At 39.6% G+C, this 20,670-nt stretch overlaps 1 protein-coding gene and 1 non-coding gene across 3 annotated transcripts; one reads left to right on the top strand and one right to left on the bottom strand.

Moving 5' to 3' along the window:
- Positions 1–743: 743 nt before the first annotated feature.
- Positions 744–20,315, top strand: fbxl3a (F-box and leucine-rich repeat protein 3a). Of its 2 annotated transcripts, none has more exons than XM_039745367.1 (5): positions 744–1,230; positions 3,433–3,801; positions 10,530–10,652; positions 17,462–17,633; positions 19,590–20,315. In XM_039745367.1, exons 1-5 carry the CDS (start codon positions 1,228–1,230, stop codon positions 20,231–20,233), a joined length of 1,311 nt encoding a protein of 436 aa, XP_039601301.1. In that variant the 5' UTR covers positions 744–1,227; the 3' UTR covers positions 20,234–20,315. The 2 variants fall into 2 exon arrangements, with proteins under 2 accessions (XP_039601301.1, XP_039601300.1); XM_039745366.1 differs by having other exon boundaries at positions 745–1,270.
- On the bottom strand, positions 4,318–4,389 carry trnae-uuc. The gene has a single exon. It is a non-coding gene; the product is annotated as a tRNA-Glu (tRNA).
- Positions 20,316–20,670: the final 355 nt, after the last annotated feature.

Here is a 20,670-nt window from a genome sequence, read left to right as displayed (position 1 = left end):
AAGAAGAACAGTGAGAAATGAGACAATCAGAAGTACAACAAAAGTGGGAGAGATATCTAAGAAAGTACTAAAAAGTAAGTCGAAATGATATAGACATGTGATGAGGAGAGACAATCAGTATGGGGGCAAAAGAGTGATGGGAATGTAAAAGAAAGTGAGTGAGGGAGGTCAAAACAGAGATGGATGGATAAAGTGAAAGAAGATTTAAAGGAAAGGGTCTGAATGGAGTGGAGGAGCAGGACTGAGCTGTAAGGAGAGGGCTGATTAGGCACATCAGCCACACACAGAAGTCAGTCATCTGTACCTTTAATGGATCTCATTGTGTAATTAGATTACTCGTTTATTTTTTTCTTCATTTTATTTTGCATTTAGAAAAGTGCAGTAGTGTCAATTTTACACTTGTAGGAAGACATTTGTATTTTTTTCTGTATCTTTAATTGCTTACTTTTTTTTAATTAACTTCTTTTTTAATTGTATCTAAATACAGACAAATAATGTTGTGCAGAACAGACACCGGTAACTTCAAAAGGAGAAGCTATTTCAGTGTTATTCACATGTGAGCCTGTTATCTTAACCAGAAATGTTAAAAAACAAAAAGAAAGAATGTGTTCTTCCCCATCTACCACATGTAAATTTCTACTTCATTGAGAAAAAACATAGAAAGTCCAGTTAGTAATTTCTGGACGGATGCAAAAAACATGGAAATTGGGAAATAACGGCTCACTTTACTGAAACAGGAGTTCACTGAAGAGAAGAAACTGGTGCCAAAAACCTGCAGGGGGCCACCGTCCTGGACTGAACTTGAGAGCCGCTGCTTTATCTGACACTTGGACTTTGATCTCCAACTCACGTGCTTTCGTTTTTGTCTGGTGATCAATGTCTTCGGTTTGCTTGTAGTAACAAAATGTCTTCTAGCCATGTACGGTGCTTTAGAGGGCCATATCAAGATAAATCCGTTAAAGCGACTAAAACTCTTCGGCCTACGGCGTGTGTTCGAACGCCCCCTACAGGAAGACGCCGGCGAGACCTAATTCAGTTTCCCACGGCCCCCCACAATCCATTGCTCTGTGTTGGGAAAACAAGAACTACGCCATTTTCGTTGGTGTGGCCAGCCGAAGAGAGAGTGCGTACCTGGAAAGCGAGCGTTAGCCGCTAATACGTGTCTGTCTACTGAGGGAGTTGCATGAACGTTCGTCAGAAGGAAATCGAGCACGGAGACCCGAACTGATGGTGAGAGCGAGTCTGCATGTCAACAAACTGCGACCTGCAGGTGAGAGGCGGAGACGGTGGTGCAGTAGTGGGGTTAGATATGGAGGAGATATTCTGTCAAGGGATGTCTGTCGGCCTCATATACGTGATGGACGAATACACTTATTTTTTATTTTAAAAAAAAAAAGAACAGCTGGCGTGACATCTGCACGAAACGTGGCGCTGCTCTCCTCCAGTGAACTAACACGGGGTGCGTTTCTGTGGTGGTCCCCTAGTGGTTTGTTTACACTGGAGGGGAAAGTGGGCGTGTGGTCCGACGTAGCGAGCGCATCACCTGATTCATATCTGTTCGAGGTTTGTGTCTGTTAGTCGGAGCTGTGCATAGCTAATCTGCAAAGTCGCAAGGCTAACCAGTAGCTCGTCTCCGGAGTAGCACTGTGTCTCCTGTCTTTTATGCCAACCGATGTATTCAGGGTGAAAATCCAGCAAGTTTAAGTACACGTTGTAGTTTCGTCATTGACAAGACAGAAACTGCTTATATGAGTTTGATGAAGTTTTCAATTAAATTTGGCCATTTTTCCCCTTTTGAGGTTTTCCTTATTTCGTTCACATGCCCAATGTTAAAGTAGCCACCTGCAGATGAGCACAACAGAATCGTTGGTTTTGCCAGTCATCTTGTAATTAATACCCTCCCAAGTGCCCAGTGGCCATCATCGCACAGGGACTCTTTGGTTCGTGAATGCAAAGTGGTGGTAACAGAATTTTAGCAGTTAACAGGGAAATTTTGACCCAAATATTATGAGAGAAAGGAGAGAACTACAATTCAAGTTTCATTGCAGTGACTATGTTTTAATGGGTGCTTAATACACCTGAAGCTGTAACAAACCAAAAAAGGCAATGTGCTCTTTGAGTACCTGGCTCATTCTACTTGCTTTTTGGATGTACTGATTGACTGACTCAAACTGTAGATTTGGATTCAGCAGTTTGTTTAAGTCATACAGCTTGAATTCATATTCGTTTTAAATCAAAATAGTTGAGCAATGAAGAGTTATATGCGTAGATGTGTAATTATTCGTATGGTAAGATGCTTTCAACACTGTTTTTTTTCCCTTCATGCATAGGGTCTCACATATTTTAGTTATTTCCATGCAAAAATGGGCATGTGATTTTGTTTTGCAAATGGAACTTTCATGCTTTTAGAAATTTCCTCTTTACAGATTTTCACCCGAAGTATAACTCTATTCAAACTTGTGGTGCTGAGGCGTCACCCGTTGCAGGGTGGCTGCTGTTAGCAATTTTCTGTGCATTGCTTTAGCAACTGCCAAAGGTGCCTTTTCCACACAAATAAGGAGAACACCTTAAGCATTGCACTTTCTGTACCAGTGGTAGTAGTGCTCCTTATTCTTGGAGAAGTGCAATATAGTTTACCAGTGTAAAGGGCAGAGTAATGCATACGTTCAGTCAGAAAAACCACATAAAAGTAAAGTGAAACAAAAAATCTGAGACCTTTTTGAGATGACTTCATGGGTTCCAGTCAGGCACTGAGTGACATTCCCACTTAAAACTATCTTCAGTTCAGTTTTGTATTTTTAAACATAGTGCTTTTATTGCTCCTTCTTTCTTTAAAGGATTATTCAAAAAAAAAAAATAATAATTGAACACTGTTTGAGTTTTATTTCTCAGTTACTGGCTATCATGTAAACATGCAGTCTAAAACTAATTTGTAAAAGAACTCTTACAGGGTTTTCTTAATCTTTCAAGTACTCAATATGCACCCCTCAAGGTATACAGAAATCCTGCATTGGATTTAGATTGTGTGTCTGTTTAGATCTTTGCATTGTAATTCAGCATTATCTAACCGCTAGAAGATGTCCCATTCCATGTTGCAGTACATTTACATTTTTGGTGCCGTGATAAAAGCAGGTTTACCAGACGATGGCCTTTGACTATTAAAATGCCCAGTGATGTCATTATACAGGATTTGGCTTTTGATGCAGTGTTCTCAATAGAAACATTTATTGCTCTAAAACACAGTAGCTACTCATGTTTTCTTCATGCACTAAACTTGAGTATGGCTGTGAAGTATAGCTTATAAAGTACAGCTGCATCTCCCAGGAAATTTGTTATGATCTAAACTTATTCTTTATACTTTTAAGTTGTGCGGTGTGAGTAGTTGTTTTAATATTTTCAAAGTTTGTTTGTTGTTTTTTTTTTTCTTCCTAGTGTGAAAGAATGAAACGTGGCAGAAAAAGTCTTGAGGATGAGTGCAGATCACCTTTTAAAGAATTTAAGAAGGGTTGCAAGAAGGTGAAAACCACAGATGCCACCTCTTTTGACACCTTTGTGGACTGGAGCACGCTGCCACAGGATGTTGTTTTGGAAATTTTTAAATGCCTGCCCCTTTTAGACCGGGCACATGCCTCACAAGTTTGCAGAAGCTGGAACCAGGCCTTTCACATGCCAGAACTATGGAGGTGCTTTGAATTTGAACTGAGCCAGCCTGCAACATCTTACCTGAAAGCCACCCATCCTGACCTCATCAAACAGATCATTAAAAAACATTCAAACCATCTGCAGTATGTCAGTTTTAAGGTGAGTTACAGTATATGTGCGGCTTGGTTTATAATAGGTAGGAGCCAAGTACAGTTGGTTAGCCCCACATCATGTCGCATAATGTATTTAGCAAATCTTTGTGATGTTCCAAAAATAAGAATGTTACAGATGGTTATTAAAGTAGTTCTTTAAATTAAACTGGGTATCTTCCAAATTAAGCATTGTCCCAGTTTAACCGACATTCAGTGTAATTCTTGGAAGAAGCTTGCTGCTGTATTTTGATATGGCTATATTTAACCAAAGCGGGACAGTGCCTTAGTGGTTAGAGGTACTGCTTCATAGATCCAGTGTAGTTGAGTTCACCCTTTAGATTCACTTATGCTGTAATTGTAGCCAGCTCTTGGAAGTATCAAAAGCACAACATTCATGTTTCCAATTGCTGGAAAATGCACAGCTTGTGTTGAGAGCAAATACAGTCTTGGTTGTATGGACACACTAATATTTGGATAAATAAAGTGTGTGCTTTGGAATGTCTTCTGCCTCAAAAGCATGTTGTTCCCATACCGGGAGTCGAACCCGGGCCGCCAGGGTGAAAACCAGGAATCCTAACCACTAGACCATATGAGAAACTATATGAAATAAATATCTATATATATATATAATTCACTAAGGCAAGACGACCATGGAAAGCACGCCAGAAGGGGCGTGGATTCACTAAGCCGCCGACAAGTGAGACACCTATGGCGCACGCAGGAAGGAGCCACGCCCACCAACTCCAAGACCATTGGATACGACGACAACTCACAGAGTCACGCCCACCAACTCGGACGTGACGACACAGAAAAACCGGCGTCATTTATATTCGTCTGTCGTAGAGGTCACATGCAGCTCCGACCCACATTGACTGTTCATAGAGGCATGTTTCTTGCGGAGGTGAATCTCCATATGCAGCATGTGAAATTGTTTGTGAGGGGTATCCCATGGGATCCTTAAAACGTTCCTTTACAACTGAGGTAAAAACACAATGAAGTGAGCAGTCTTTAAAAAACGAGTTTTCGGTTACGACGCACGACCGCGTGCACCATAGCAAGCTGTTTTACACGCTATATACAGCAATTCGCTTCCGTGACAAACATGCGTCTTCTTAGATGCTTCTGCACTTTGTACACACCCCCCTCCCACCGTGGTCGGGTGTCTTGGTGGATTATATATAGAAAGGCAGCCAAAACCGCACAGAGCAATGAAAAGTCTACGTGAGTCACAGGTGCATCTGGACTGTGCGAAGACTCGAGTGACGAGTTGGAGGTGGGCACATGAGCAGGCAGTGTATACTGAACGAGAAATCAGCAGACTAGCATGATGGAGGGAGCGGAGTGGATGTCCTTCTCCTCTCCTCCCGTTCCACCCTCCGCGCCACATGGACGATTGTGTGTTGGTTCGTTCCGTGCATTAGTTAAAACCCAATGAAGGAAGCAGTCTTTAAAAACCAATAAGCCCTGTGCCTCTGTTTCATTACCGTCTCACCTGCTTCACCAACCGGGTAACCAAAGTCTTTGGGTTCAGGGGGGAGTATGGTTACAAAGCTGAAACTTAAAGGAATTGACGGAAGAGCACCACCAGGTGTGGAGCCTTTCGCTTCATTTGACTCAACACAGGAAACCTCACCCGGCCCGGACACGGACAGGATTGACAGATTGATAGCTCTTTCTCGATTCTGTGGGTGGTGGTGCATGGCAGTTCTTAGTTGGTGGAGCGATTTGGCTGGTTATTTCAGAAAACGAACGAGACTCCCGCCTGCTAAATAGTTACACGACCCAATAGCGGTCGTCGTCCAAATTCTTAGAGCCACGTGAGATTGAGCATTAACAGGTCTGTGATGCACTTGTATGTCCGGTACTGCACGCACGCTACACTGAAAGGATCAACGTGTGTCTACCGGCCAAGGAGGCGTGGGTAAGCCGTTAAACCCCATTCGTGATGGAGACCGTGGCTTCCAATTGTTCCCCACGAACAAGAAATTCCCAGTACATGCGGGTCATACGCTCGCACTGATTACGTCCCTGCCCTTTGTAAAGCCCCCCATGGTCGGGTGACTTGGTGGATTATATATAAAAATAAAAAAGCAGCCGGAACCGCAAAGAACAATGAAAAATCAATGTGGAAACCGACTGAGGCGGTGTTTGGAAAATTAACAGTCAATGTGACTCACAGGTGCATGTGGACTGTACACAGACGAAAGCGACTCTGTGGCACATAAGCGGGCAGTGCGTACTGAACGAGTGCCGTTCAACCCCGTCCTTCGCTTTGGAAGGAGAAAGCGCGACGGCGCTCCTCTGGTTTTCAGTCACGGACAATTGTATGTTGGTTCGTAGCGTGCATTGTTGCAATGTTACTTTTCTTGGTGGTTTATTACATTACTGATTTTTCAAATGTTTATTTTTTCCTCTGTGCTTAAAAATCATTTAAAAAGCGGCCTGATTATGCGGCGTATGCTACGCCGCAGGTTGGCTAGTAGAACTAAAAATGTAAATTAAAAAATAACTTATCTGGAAAAGAAGAGTTGGAATCAAATTCTGTTAAGTATTTTAGAAATTAAAAAACATAAAAGTAAATTATTACAGTACAGCTCACAACATTAAAATTGCAGAATAATATAAAACCTTTATACACTTTCTAAGACCAAGCTTAAAAGTATTCATAGCAGGATGGCACATCAGATTTGTCTGCTAGTCCTTGCAAGATGAGCAACCCAGAACCAGTTGCAAGGGTTGCAACAAGGACTGGACAGTGTGTTGAATTTTCAAATCAATATTTAGGAAAGTAGGGGCTCTGGCCCCTTCTCGCTTCACTCGCCCCCCTCAAAGGGCGTCGGGGTGCTCCTCCATTAGAGAAAGCGATTCTATTTAAAGAGATGGTATATAGAAGAGTATGCAGGGCACAGGACGGGAAGAAGGTGGTTTGCTCCTTTGGTATGGCTTGGCTTGTAGTGGCTGGTTTTGGCAATTTCTAGAACATTATCACCCTATTGTTTTCCCACGGCCCTTCTCCATAAGTACAAATGACCTCCACTCGTTTGGCCAGATATCTGCGCTTGACTGTATTATGAAAGGAATCGCCTAATTAACGTACCTCACATTGGAAATTCTGAAAGAAAAAACTTGCAGAAATATATAAGCTTTGCATTATACTTTAGCTAAATAAATAGTTTTTTGAGATCCAGTGTATGTCTTTAGAAGGAAGACTTTGAAAATGACTTTCAGGCGGATTGTAAGCATTTTTACTAATAGGAGGTCAGACAGGCACAAGTACATAGTAAAAGTCTTTAGCAATGCAGAAAATAAAAAAATTAAACTGTAACACACACAGGCCATATTAGGAAGTAAAGATAATTTATAAATGTTGGATAACCAAAATACATTACAGTGCCTACAGTAGGGTTGGGCGGTATCCAAATTTTGATACCGTCAAACCTCCTCCCTATTTTACCTCGGTATACGGTATTACCGTGAATAATAAAAAATTTGTGACGTAAGGCTCAGACAGCGTCACCAAACTGTTGGCTTGTGCCTAAACTGTTCAGAAACTGAATATCAAACACTAATACTGAAACAATAACAAAATAACATGCAGAACAATATTAACTTTTATTAGCAACAAATAGCAGTTTATAAAAAAGTGCAAATACAACAGTCAAACAGAATTAAATTAACATAAACATCCAGAACAGTTTTCGCACAGAGATGCGCACACAAATCAATTAAATTAAATCACCCCGCCTGAACAACTTTTAATAACAAAGAAGAGCAGCTTATAAAAAAGTGCAAATAGACCCACAACAGTCAACCAGAGTTGAATTAACGTAAACATCATCCATATTATAAAAAGTATTGCAAAGCAAAAGTCCTAAACAAAAACGTCTTCTTTCCAGTATCGTTTTTAACGTAAACCAAATAAAAATACCTGAATCAATTAAATAAATAAAAATAAACACAGTGCGAATAGGAACGAATGGCAAGTGGCATCAATCTATTCAAGATTTCTTGCTAGAAAAACCAGCATGTTTACTTTGTCCAGCTTTAACAGGGCATGTTGTGGACCGACAACTTTACCTGCGGTGCTGAAAACCCGCTCCGATGGTATGCTTGTGGCACAGACGCACAGGTACTTTCGTGACACTCGCGACATCTGGGGAAAACACCTGGCAGCATTTTTCCACCAGAGAAATGGGTCCTCGTCTCCTTGAGTAACTGGCTCCAAACAGTAGGCTGTTATTTCAGCTCCGACTCGGTCCTCTATGGTGTCGATGCCGACGGGACCTGCCATTGCATCAGATTTTTTTTGCAGCATACTCCCCAGAGTCCTCTTTTTTTGTGAGGGTGCAGGTTGCTCCTCTCCCTCTTCCACTCTGATGGCCACTGGACCTGCTGCTGCTAAGCTCACGATCTCAGCCTGTAATTCAGCCTTGGTCTCAGCCAATGCGTTGTCATCCGTCTCATATCCTCCACAGTAACGAGGGTCAAAAAAAGTGCATTTTGCAAAATTTTGCGCACTGAATTGGATTCATACTTGGCCTCCAGCTTTCTTAGAATTCCAGTTTTGGTTGACTTGGTTAGCTGGAGGTCATTTTCTGACGCAGCCAACACATTGTCCCTGCAGAGCTGTACTATGGGGAGGATACAGGAACTGGTCACATAATTTTCTCCTGACAAAATATCAGTGAAGTCACCGACTGGTTTCAGTGCTTCGTGAACAGCTTTCAAGACGTCCATGTCCTGCCAGGTCAGGGACAGGCTGCTCCTTCTGTCATCAGACAGGACGTGTCTGATTGCTTGGGCCTGCTCGAGGATTCGCTCCACCATTTCCAGTTTGGAGCCCCAGCGAGTTGCGCAGTCCTGCTGACGGATGGATGGATGGATGAATTAATGAATGATGAATAAACGATTAAATGAATGAATAGGCCTAAATAAACTAATGAATGAATAAATGGGCATAAACAAATGAATGAATAAATAGCCCTAAATAAACGAATGAATGCATAAATAAATAAGTCCATTAATGTATATTATTCCATTTGGTCAAATTTTCATGCACATTTATTTTAGGCTAAATAAGTCCCTTATGCGCATCAAGCCTGCATTTACTTGATAAAAAATACAGGAAAAAAATTACAATTTAAAAAATGGTTTTCTATTTTAATATAGCCTACTTTTCAATATAATTTATTTATGTGGTGCAAAGTATATGCGACCTATATGCCCCTTTTTTTATATTTGAGCCCCTGCCCCTGAGGAACTCTCTGCACGTTTTATGCTTCCCGTTATGAGACTATGTTTTGGGAGTCCCAAGTCCACTTGCTTCTTGTGGAGTTCATGCTTACGTTGCCAGCTGTGTGAAAAGGCCCCGACAATATTACGGCATAGTCCGAGGGCACGCTCGTTTTTTTGCCTCTAGTCATGCAATCCATTTGTGACAGCCAAGTTTAGATTGAGACCGAAGCAGTATAGCCACGGCCAATGCAGGGACCTGATTGCCGCATGAATGTTGGCAGCGTTGTCAGTGGTTATGGCTGAAAGTTTTTTCTCGTCAAGTTGCCATTCCTGAAGTGCAGCTCTGAGCACAGCAGCAAGATTGTCCGTTGTATGACTCTCAGGAAAATACGTAGTTTGAAGGCATTTGGATTCAAGTTTCCAGTCAGGTGTAATAGTATGGACAGTCAGAGACATATATGGTGTCATGTTAACTGACGACCACATGTCAGTTGTTAAGGAATAACTGTCTGCCGCTGACAGCAGCACTTGAACATTGTCTCTAACTTTACTATATAAATGTGGGACGGCTGTTTGTGAGAAATATTTCCGTCCAGGCAGCTCGTACTGGGCATCTAGGACCTTTACTATGTCCGTAAAGAACTTTTTTCCACTGTGTGGAAAGAGACCATTTCTTTCGCCAAGTATTTTGTCACTGCATCAGTACAGGTTTTCCAACGGACACTGTCCCTTTTGTACTTTGTTGCTTTCCCGAAGGCCCCCATTATTGTCGCCTGCATACTGGCGGTGGACCTAATTGTTGTTGTTGGTCCTGCATCGGGAGGCGTTGAAACTGTTGCACTGAGTGAACTCGGGTCCATCCTCGCAGCAGTGAGTGGATGGTGGTTTCATATATGCGACCTTAGGTTCGAGATATTTCCATCTCTCGCGGTCACCTTTTTGTTGCACAATTTGCAAATTGCCTCGTCCGTATTTACTGCCTCTCCCTTCTCGTTCGGCCGAAACCCGAAATTATGCCAAACTGCAGAAGTTGTGTTCTTTTTCGAGACCAGGTCACTTGGTGCGCGACTCGCCATCTTTCCCCACCTCTCTCTTTCTCCTCCACACTGTCACGTGATGACAACCACGCATCGCATACGCATTTTTAGGCATTAAATAAATTATATTTAATATTTAATCCTTGTCTCCTATATAATTGTATTGTTTTTATGACGGTATAACGGTATTGAAACTGACACCGTTGCTATTTTTAGATCCCGCGGGATACCATATTACCGTTTTACCGCCCAAGCCTAGCCCACAGTGGACACACATTTTTAATAACATTAACAGGCTTAAATTGACTAGTTTAATTCTATAATTCAAAAGTTATTATAAATATTTTGGGGGTGAGTGTAGTGGTTGGTGCCATTCAGTCAGTACATGGCTTCCTGATTAGACCAAAATTAGGACAAAGGTTTATAAATACAAAACATTGACTGTCCTGTGTTTTCCTTCAAGGTGGACAGCAGTAAGGAATCGGCAGAAGCCGCCTGTGATATACTATCTCAGCTAGTAAACTGTTCACTTAAAACTCTGGGGTTGATTTCAACAGCAAGGCCAAGCTTCATGGAATTACCAAAGGTAAGAGATTTGTATTTCTTCTGCTTCCTTCAAGAATATATGACCTGTGTCTGTGATGGGCTGCTCAAGTCTTTTTATTTACATTCAAGTTTTTTTTTTTTTCTTCTTCTTTTTTGTAATTTCAGTAAATTTCATTTGGGAAAAAGTAAATTACAAAGTTAAACAGAAAATAGTTATTAGCAAATACTGTGTGTAATTAAATTTTATTTTCTCATAGCATGCCTTTGTCTGTCATGAATGACTCTGGACGTGCACTCTTCCGATTTTGGTTACAGCAAGACCAATGTCTGAGTTAATAGGCTCTAGTACAGTGGTAGTTCTAATGTACAGGTTTGGTCATGCAGTGTGCTGCTTTTCTTCAGCCATGTGCAAGTTTCTCATTTCCCTGTTTTAAAGTTGTGTAGTAGTGTGTAACTTCCCCCCTGGTGCTTGGTGTTCACACCTGTAGACTCCATGTCTCACTTGCAAACATCTTTAAAGGGCAGTTTTGGGTGTCCTACTGAACTCTTCCCATGGGCAAGTTCCTCAAAAATACATTTTTTCTTAGGATTTAACTTTCTTGCATACATTACACATGCCTTGTATATCAGCATGTTAGAAGTCTTTGGGGTTGGAAACTCTATCAGACAAAGAAATACTGAGGATTTGAACTGAAAACCTTGAAGTTTCTTTCTCTGTTTGTTTTGTAAATTCTAGGGTCCACATTTATAAAACAATCATAAAAATAGATTTTACCTTAAATTCCCATGAATTTGATCATACATGAACTTTCCTGTAAATCCTAGGATTTGTAAGTTGTAAATTTATTTAAAAACATTTTTAAAACTACAAAGATTGAAAACCACATGTATGAACTTTTCTTTGGGCTTTTTACATCGGTGGACTGCTATTTAATGTTTCAGGTGTATTAGAGATCAGTCTGTTCTTTTTTGTCTTCTCAGTATATCTTGAAACTGTAACTGACTATATTGGTACACAGTTCTTACAGAAGCTTTTCATGCTGAAGCAACCGGGGAAGGTAATCAGATTATTTTGCTTGCCCAGAAGCCGAGAACACTGATCTCATGGTATTAGTTCAAGATAGGCATGTCTGCACTTCAAGTTCAGGTTTATTATTGTGTACATAGTAGAATGAATTTCATACCTGCTTGTCTCTTCAGAATAGTGACACTAATACAAAACCAACAAAAGACACACACACACATACACATATATTGCTATATAATCAATATATTCACTTCTTTTTTTTTGGCTTGTGGTATGTCCCAACAGTATGACATGCTTATGGCCTGTACTGTACACTGTTGCTTAAAACATGGATAATAAAAACTGCAGCTTTAATAAAGTGACACTTAAAAACACAAGCCTTCACAAAAATGGGAATCTCTGTGAATACACAGTGACCTAATCAAAGAAACCGTATTCTGCTATTTTATCCTATGGTCAGATATTTTCCATTACAAAAGGATTGTTTTGGTCTTAAAGTAGCGACAATTGTGCATACATCAGTAGTGTCAGATGCACACGGACATTGAGAGCAGGCTGTCCTGCTAAGAAGGCTCTTGTATGTACAGTGGGTACGGAAAGTATTCAGACCCCCTTCAATTTTTCACTCTTTGTGATATTGCAGCCATTTGCTAAAATCATTTAAATTAATTTTTTCCCTCATTAATGTACACACAGCACCCCATATTGACAGACAAAAAAATATTTTTAAAATTGTTGCAGATTTATTAAAAAAGAAAAACTGAAATATCACATGGTCCTCAGTATTCAGACCCTTTGCTGTGACACTCATATATTTAACTCAGGTGCTTTCCATTTCTTCTGATCATCCTTGAGATCACCTTCATTTGAGTCCAGCTGTGTTTGATTATACTGATTGGACTTGATTAGGAAAGCCACACACCTGTCTATATAAGACCTTACAGCTCACAATGCATGTCAGAGCAAATGAGAATCATGAGGTCAAAGGAACTGCCTGAAGAGCTCAGAGACAGAATTGTGGCAAGGCACAAAAAAACAAAAAAATTTCTGCTGCACTTAAGGTTCCCAAGAGCACAGTGGCCTCCATAATCCTTAAATGGAAGACGTTTAGGACAACCAGAACCCTTCCTAGAGCTGGCCGTCCGGGGGAGAAGAGCCTTGGTGAGAGAGGTAAAGAAGAACCCAAAGATCACTTTGGCTGAGCTCCAGAGATGCAGTCAGGAGATGGGAGAAAGTTGTAGAAAGTCAACCATCACTGCAGCCCTCCACCAGTCAGGGCTTTATGGCAGAGTGGCCTGTCGGAAGCCTCTCCTCAGTGCAAGACACATGACAGCCCGCATGGAGTTTGCTAAAAGACACCTGAAGGACTCTGAGATGGTGAGAAATAAGATTCTCTGGTCTGATGAGACCAAGATAGAACTTTTGGCCTTAATTCTAAGCGGTATGTGTGGAGACAACCAGGCACTGCTCATCACTTGTCCAATACAGTCCCCACAGTGAAGCATGGCGGTGGCAGCATCATGCTGTGGGGTGTTTTTCAGCTGCAGGGACAGGACGACTGGTTGCAATTGAGGGAAAGATGAATGCGGCCAAGTACAGGGATATCCTGGACAAAAACTTTCTCCAGAGTGCTAAGGACCTCAGACTGGGCCGAAGGTTTACCTTCCAACAAGACAATGACCCTAAGCACACAGCTAAAATAACGAAAGAGTGGCTTCACAACAACTCTGTGACTGTTCTTGAATGGCCCAGCCAGAGCCCTGACTTAAACCCAATTGAGCATCTCTGGAGAGACCTAAAAATGGCTGTGCACCAACGTTTACCATCCAACCTGACAGAACTGGAGAGAATCTGCAAGGAGGAATGGCAGAGGATCCCCAAATCCAGGTGTGAAAAACTTGTTGCATCTTTCCCAAGAAGACTCATGGCTGTATTAGCTCAAAAGGGTGCTTCTACTAAATACTGAGCAAAGGGTCTGAATACTTAGGACCATGTGATATTTCAGTTTTTCTTTTTTAATAAATCTGCAACAATTTCAAAAATTCTTTTTTTGTCTGTCAATATGGGGTGCTGTGTGTACATTAATGAGGAAAAAAAATAATTTAAATGATTTTAGCAAATGGCTGCAATATAACAAAGAGTGAAAAATTGAAGGGGGTCTGAATACTTTCCGTAAATAGAGGAACTTAAGAGTCTCTACATGCTACAGTGCAGTGTGATTTTTTTTTTTAATATTCACTTATTATCAGTATTTATTAGTGATAATGATAAAAACTAACCATTTCAAAATACAAATATTCTGAATCTACAAGTGACAACTCTTTTGATGCTTAAATTGGCAGTGTTAAAAAAATTTATAAAATCTGTACACCTGGAACTTTCTGCATCACATAATTCACATTTTGCAGATTGCTTTGCCTGAAAAACCTCTAAACAGCACATGTAACTTTGTTTGAATTCCCTGCAGAGTGAAGTCCTCCAGCAAATGTCACAGCATGTTTACTGCAGCAACACAAAGCTGAGTGGAAAGACATACAATTAGACTTTCTTTTTTTTAATACAAATTTAAAAGTTTGTGTAAAAGTATTTATTCTAACTCATTGTATGTGACAGCTCTAGTTGAAGTATTGTCAGTGTCAGTTTATTTATAGAGCAAATTTAAGACAACATCAATACTGTAACCAGAGTGCTTTACATAGACCATACAATAAGCAAAAGACAAAACTAACAAGAAAGAAAAATGTAAGTAAAAATTCATAAAACATAATATAACAACAGTAGAGTGAAACAAAACATTGACTAGGTGGGTGGGATTACGAGTAACCATGAAGATACAGAAAAGTTAAAGAGAAAAAAAAAGAAAGTCTTCAGTCTAGTCAATTGAAGGTGAATCTTTAATGTAACAAGGTAAAGAATTCCACAAATGTGATGCGTAGGCTGCAAAAGCCCTGTCACCCTTTAGTGTTCTATATAGTATGTGGGACTACAAGAGACAACTGACCAGTAGACTTAAGATATCTGGATGGCTACTGTAAAACACACAATTCAGATGGGAAGATAGGAGCATACCCATGCACTGATTTGAAAACCAGCAGCAACATTTTTAAATCAATTTAAAGAAGCCAAAATTAACAGATATCAAGGGATATATAAAGGTAAACTGTTTACCCAGAATAACTCAACAGTAACACAAATATAAAACACATAAGGAAATCTGAATGGTATCCAAGTGATGTGTTTAACGTATATTTCTCACCAGCTCTCCCAGTGTTTTTGGTTTATGTCCTGGCCTGAGAAGTTTGTGCACTTATGTATTTATGTTTTGTACATTTGGTGCCTCCCCACCACAATGAGGTATCCTTCATTATCCCAAAAATGTGTGTGTTAGGTTAATTGGTGACTTTTTTATGAGCCCTGTTGGGGTGTGCCCATTTCTGTCACCTCTTTTATTGTATCAGATCAGTTTTGTGCTTCTGTTATCTCATTAGTTCAGGGTTGCAGGAGGTAGAACTTATCATGTGAGAAACCAGACTGGACTGGACAGTATTTTTTGAGACTCCCACAACGCAACAGGTCAGTATAGAGCTAAATGTCTTTTGCGTGTTGGAGGAAAACTGGAGTTCCTAGAGAACAATCAACATAGACCAGGGGAGAATGTACAAACAAATGCAAATACCCAGAATAGAATTCAAACCCTGGATGATAAAGCTGCATCACTTGAGTGCATTTACATGCACACAAATAATCGGTTTATGATTAATAAGCTGATTAAGGCAGAAACTTGGTTTCTTCAAAACATATATTTAAATGAGCAAGTAATGTTCTGGAGTTCTACTTGGTCAAAACACTCCAACGTCATTAAACTGCACAAGAAGTCATCATCCGCCATCATGAATCCTAAAATAAGCGTGATGCCTGTGATAATTTCCTTTTGTTTTATAAATATATTTAGTCCAAGTGACACTTTGTTTATAGGTATGTGTTGATGGATTGCACATAGCACACTCTTTTCTGCTTGGCTGTGTGATTGAACCCTGCAAAGTACCTGTTATGTGTGCTTTTTGCCTTACACCTATTGCTGCTAGAATAATAATAATAATAATGCAAGCAACACAGTATAAGTATTGGATTAGATTACTCGTTAATTTAAAAAATAACCAGACTATGGCACATGTTTTACCGTTACTTTCAAGATTATGTTGTTTAGTGTAGCACTTTACATTCTGCTCATCAACGTAAATTTAGTGATTCTGAAATATTGAGACAGATAATTTCAGCCAGGAGATTGAATAATGCAGTTGACCAAACATTTGCCTCTGGAAATTTTATTTTTTGGACACTTGTACCCATGGCTGCTGAAAGCATGTGCAGGCTGACAGAGTGCAATGGATATGTTCAGACTACAACATCCTTAACCCATTTTCACTAACCAAAAGAAGGGTTTACATGGCAATTCAGAAACCAGGTCTCTGTGAATTACAGAGGCACATTTACATGTTCCTACTGTGTACTGTCTTTCCTAACAATTATATTTTTATCAAATAAAAATATCCATCATTAGAACATTTTTTATTTCTTTCATCACTTCTGGTTAGCTTGGTAATTATGAAAATGAACATTGCACCATGCATAAACACTACAAGTATAATATTACTTTGTACAGCTATTAGATAAAAGCAAACCAAAAATTCCAAGTTTATCTGTAATAGAAGGTAACAATGTTTTTTTTTTTTTGTTTTTTTTTTAAGTATGTATTATTATTTCGTTGTAGTCTTTGTCTTTCCAGCATCCCAGTTTTACCTTAGGGACTTGCTATATTATTTCACGTGGCTCAATGTATATCTCCTATTCACTGTCACCACACAAGATATTTCTTCATGTCCAGTATGTTATATTTATTATGTTGTATTTAAACCTTTTTGGCAGTCTGATCTATTGTTTGACATGTGTAAGTACTTAATGGAAAAACCTACCAGTCCTGTTGTCTGTTGTGCCCTATTTTCTAAAATTTGTTTTTATTGATTAGTTTGTTTTCATTTACCTCTTGTGGCGTTATAAAATCCACTTACGAACATTTTAGATATTAATGAGTTGTGTGCATTCCACTTCTTATTACATACTCTTTCATCATTTTATTTTTCTTTGTTGTCTAGTTTTGCTAATTTGTGTCAGGATAAATAGTATTCTTTGTTCATCTAAAATCCCTACACATTGTCTCTATCATGTAATTCTTACCAAATCTTTTGTGGTTTGATATCCCTTCTATAGTTAGTTATTATTCTGACAACAAGGGAATGCATCTTTCAACACATAAACTTCATTGGTGAAGGATTTTAGAATGGATTTTAAAGTATCAGTGGTTAGAATTTTGCTTTGTTCAGCTTTTGATTATGTGGGATTCGATTGAAGACTAGAAATTAGGCTCTTTGCATGCTTATTATCCTGTTTCAAGAGTGTCATTATTTGAACCTAAAAACAGTGTCTTTTCGTACATCTCTATAGGATCTACAATCAGTGGTGATAGCATGGAGATGAAAAAAATGTCCCTACCCAGCAGTTATGCCTTTGACCATTTATAAGCTAGGATACCCTTCTGGGTTTTTCACCTTGTCATAATGTCCCACTATTTTAAGATTTAGCAATTGTCCGAAATTGTCCAAAATGATTCGGTCAAACCCATGCTCTCTTTGTACATTTGTATGGCTCTCAGAATGACAGGTCTGACTTTTTCACAACTTCTGCTCCTGTAATAAATAAGCAAGTGAAAAAATAGATGGATGGATGCATAGAAGCAAAAGCTAATCCTGTGTTTCTGTCCACAGTCATATTTTATTTCAGCCTTGACTGTAGTGTTTGTCAACTCGAAATCCCTCTCTTCGCTGAAGATTGATGACACACCCGTAGATGATCCCTCTCTTAAGGTGTTGGTGGCAAACAACAGTGATACCTTGAAACTCCTAAAGATGAGCAGCTGTCCACATGTATCTCCAGCTGGTAAGTGTTAACAGTTATGGTACTGGAGTAGTCTTACCTACTCGTTGTTTTACAAATCAAGTGATTAGTTTAGTCTTTCTCACTACTCAAAGTGCTTCAGTGAATGAGGAGCCACTTCAGCCACAACTAATGTTTAGCATCCACCTGAGTGGTATGATGGCAGCCAATTATGCTCACCACACATTAGTTAGGTGATGAAGTGTTGAGAGGGACAATTAGAGACAGGGGATGATTAGAGGGTCAGAATGACTAGGCCATGGTGGCAATTTTGCCTGGACATCGGGCGATACCCTACTCTTCACCAAGGATGTCAATGGATTTTGTCTGACTACAAAGGATCAGGACCTCGGTTTTATGTTTCATCTGAAGGATAGTTCCATTTTTACATTTTTACTGCACTGGGGCATTGGGATCTACATTCAGACCAAAGGGTAAGTGCCCTCTGCTGGCACATCCAAGTAATGGACGAGCCCAAGCATGCTTAGTTTCAGGTGGGTAACCTGTGCTGAAGAGCATATGGTATGACTGCTGGCTTACTGTACTTACACATATGTGGGCATCAGGAATATAAATGCTGCGTATATGTTAAATGATGTGTATAACAGCACTGGAGAATTAAAAGGAGTGCCATACTTTTTTCATGTATTAACTCTGTTTTGATCATTTCTCCTACCCACACTTTTAGCCAAGAAATTTTTTTCATTTCTAGCATACATTTTATATCATCTTTTACTCATCCGTTGTGCCAAATCAAGTGACAAAGAGACAAAACAGGCCATAACATTTCCAGGCATCCATTTACATTCGAGGATAACTAAGTTTTTTTCTTTACAAACTTGTTATATATGCGTTTGCCACGCAATTTAGGTATCTTCTAGAAATGTAAAAAAAAACCTTGCCTGCATTGGCATTTTACATTGAAGACCATGGGGCATAAAAGAAAAAAATACAAAAATTTGTCCAATATGTCATTTTTTTTAAGTCAAGACAGTTTTTGATAAAAGCAGTATTTTTATTAAAATAGAAATATGACAAAATGTAGCAAAATAATAAAATTCTTTTTAATTACAGTTGCTGAAATGTAAAAAGAAAATGTAAGATCTCCTCTTGAAAACAATTGAAATTGTAATTCCAATTTAGAATAAATTCACTTTATTAAAATGAATTGCAGGTAAACATAAATAAAATACTATGTCAGACTTGCTTGATCCAACTCAGGTTTGCATGGGCACAGGTCCTGTTTAGCAGCACTGAGATCAAGGTTTGAAACAGCGATGCCTTAAGGTGTTGGCCCATTGCAGGGTCATCTCAAGCATTCACCCACATTTGCACTCCATTAGAATCTCTGTTCAGTTTAATCTGCGAGTCTTTGGGGATATGAATGGAACACTAGAACACCTGGAGGAAAGTCTACAGAGATGTAGGAGAACATGCAGACTCCACTCGGCCAACAATTTGATGCAGGATTCAAACCCCCGATGCTGAATTTGTCCGGTGGCACTGCCAACTACTGTGCTACTTTGCTTCCTGTAAACATAAAGTAGTGAAAGACCAAATTTAATTGTAAATATTTTCTCACCAAAATGTAAAGGAATACAACATAATTATTTATGTTTTCTGACTAAGAGAAATCCTAATCTTTCTTTCGTATGTTGTGGTTGTCTGTCTGCGTGTCCTTTATTCACCTCAAGATGCACAGTCAGATAAGTCACATGGTTTGACAGCTTTTCTCGCGGCTTATGCAATGCCGTAAGGGGCATGTTATAAAAGATGGTGTGATTAAACACTATAAAAGATATGTACTTTCATTATAGCTAGATCTAAAGCATTTCATGTTATTGGATTTATTAGACATTTCCTAAATGCAATGGATTTTTTTTTTAAAACTTAGCCAGTTCTGGATACCATGTTTGTTGTTTTAAAGATTGTAATAATTGGTGAATTTCTTTCTTTTAGGTATCCTTTGTGTTGCAGATCAGTGCCATGGCTTACGAGAGCTTGCTCTGAACTACTATTTATTAAGTGATGAATTGCTGCTGGCTTTGTCCTCAGAGAAGCATGCGAACTTGGAACATCTCCGCATTGATGTGATGAGTGACAATCCTGGACAGACACAGTTTCACACTATTCAGAAGAGCAGTTGGGATGCCCTCATGAGGCACTCGCCAAAATTCAATTTGGTCATGTACTTTTTCCTTTATGAAGAAGAGTTTGACCCTTTTTTCCGATATGAAATTCCTGTCACTCATCTCTACTTTGGCCGTTCTGTTAGTAAGGATGTGCTAGGTAGAGTGGGCATGACCTGCCCCAGGTTGGTAGAGCTTGTTGTATGCGCCAATGGGCTGAGACCTTTAGATGAGGAGTTAATCCGCATTGCTGAACGTTGCAAACAACTCTCTGCAGTTGGACTAGGTGAGTGTAAAGTATCCTGCAGTGCTTTTGTGGAATTTGTGAAAATGTGTGGAGGCCGGCTATCCCAGCTTTCTATAATGGAGGAGGTGCTCATTCCAGACCACCGGTACAATCTGGAGCAAATACACTGGGAGGTCTCCAAGCACTTAGGCCGGGTCTGGTTCCCTGATATGATGCCTACATGGTGAAAGGCTGAAGGATACAAACCTTGAATGTATCATTGTTGAAACATTTTCTGACAACAAATAATAAAGGACAATCATTTAGTGATTCGTGATTATAGTAATGGCACACTCACAATCCGCAGTTTTCGTGCTTAATGTATCTCAGCCTGCTCAATGAATTCATGGGTACACTTTTACATGCAGTAGTGTTTAGGTCATATCTTGTGAATAGTTTGTGTTATTCACTGAAATGATGTCCAGCTGGCTGAACTGTTGAAGTCAACATATTAGGAATGATTCTTTGTTTTCTTTGGCAGGAATAGAGGCTGACCTGCTGACAAACAATATTTTATAAGCAATGAAAATATTTGTAAATATTGTACAATTGTCCAACTCCTAATTGTGCACACTTTGTGCTCTTTTTTAAATATTTGAACTGTGTACATTCCAGAAAAATGTTT

This window comes from Polypterus senegalus, chromosome 2 (genome assembly GCF_016835505.1).
Source record: "Polypterus senegalus isolate Bchr_013 chromosome 2, ASM1683550v1, whole genome shotgun sequence".
Taxonomy (NCBI): Eukaryota; Metazoa; Chordata; class Cladistia; order Polypteriformes; family Polypteridae; genus Polypterus; species Polypterus senegalus.
Note: the sequence above shows the minus strand (reverse complement) of the source record. Positions and strands in the feature narration are given on the sequence as shown.

Bases quoted from the DNA above. Each gene is read 5' to 3' on its own strand.
- fbxl3a (XM_039745366.1), top strand. From the start codon at position 1,247: ATGTCAACAAACTGCGACCTGCAG. The intron at 10,653-17,461 runs GTAAGAGATTTG...TTCTGTCCACAG, and splicing joins GCTTCATGGAATTACCAAAG to TCATATTTTATTTCAGCCTT. The intron at 17,634-19,589 runs GTAAGTGTTAAC...TCTTTCTTTTAG, and splicing joins TCCACATGTATCTCCAGCTG to GTATCCTTTGTGTTGCAGAT.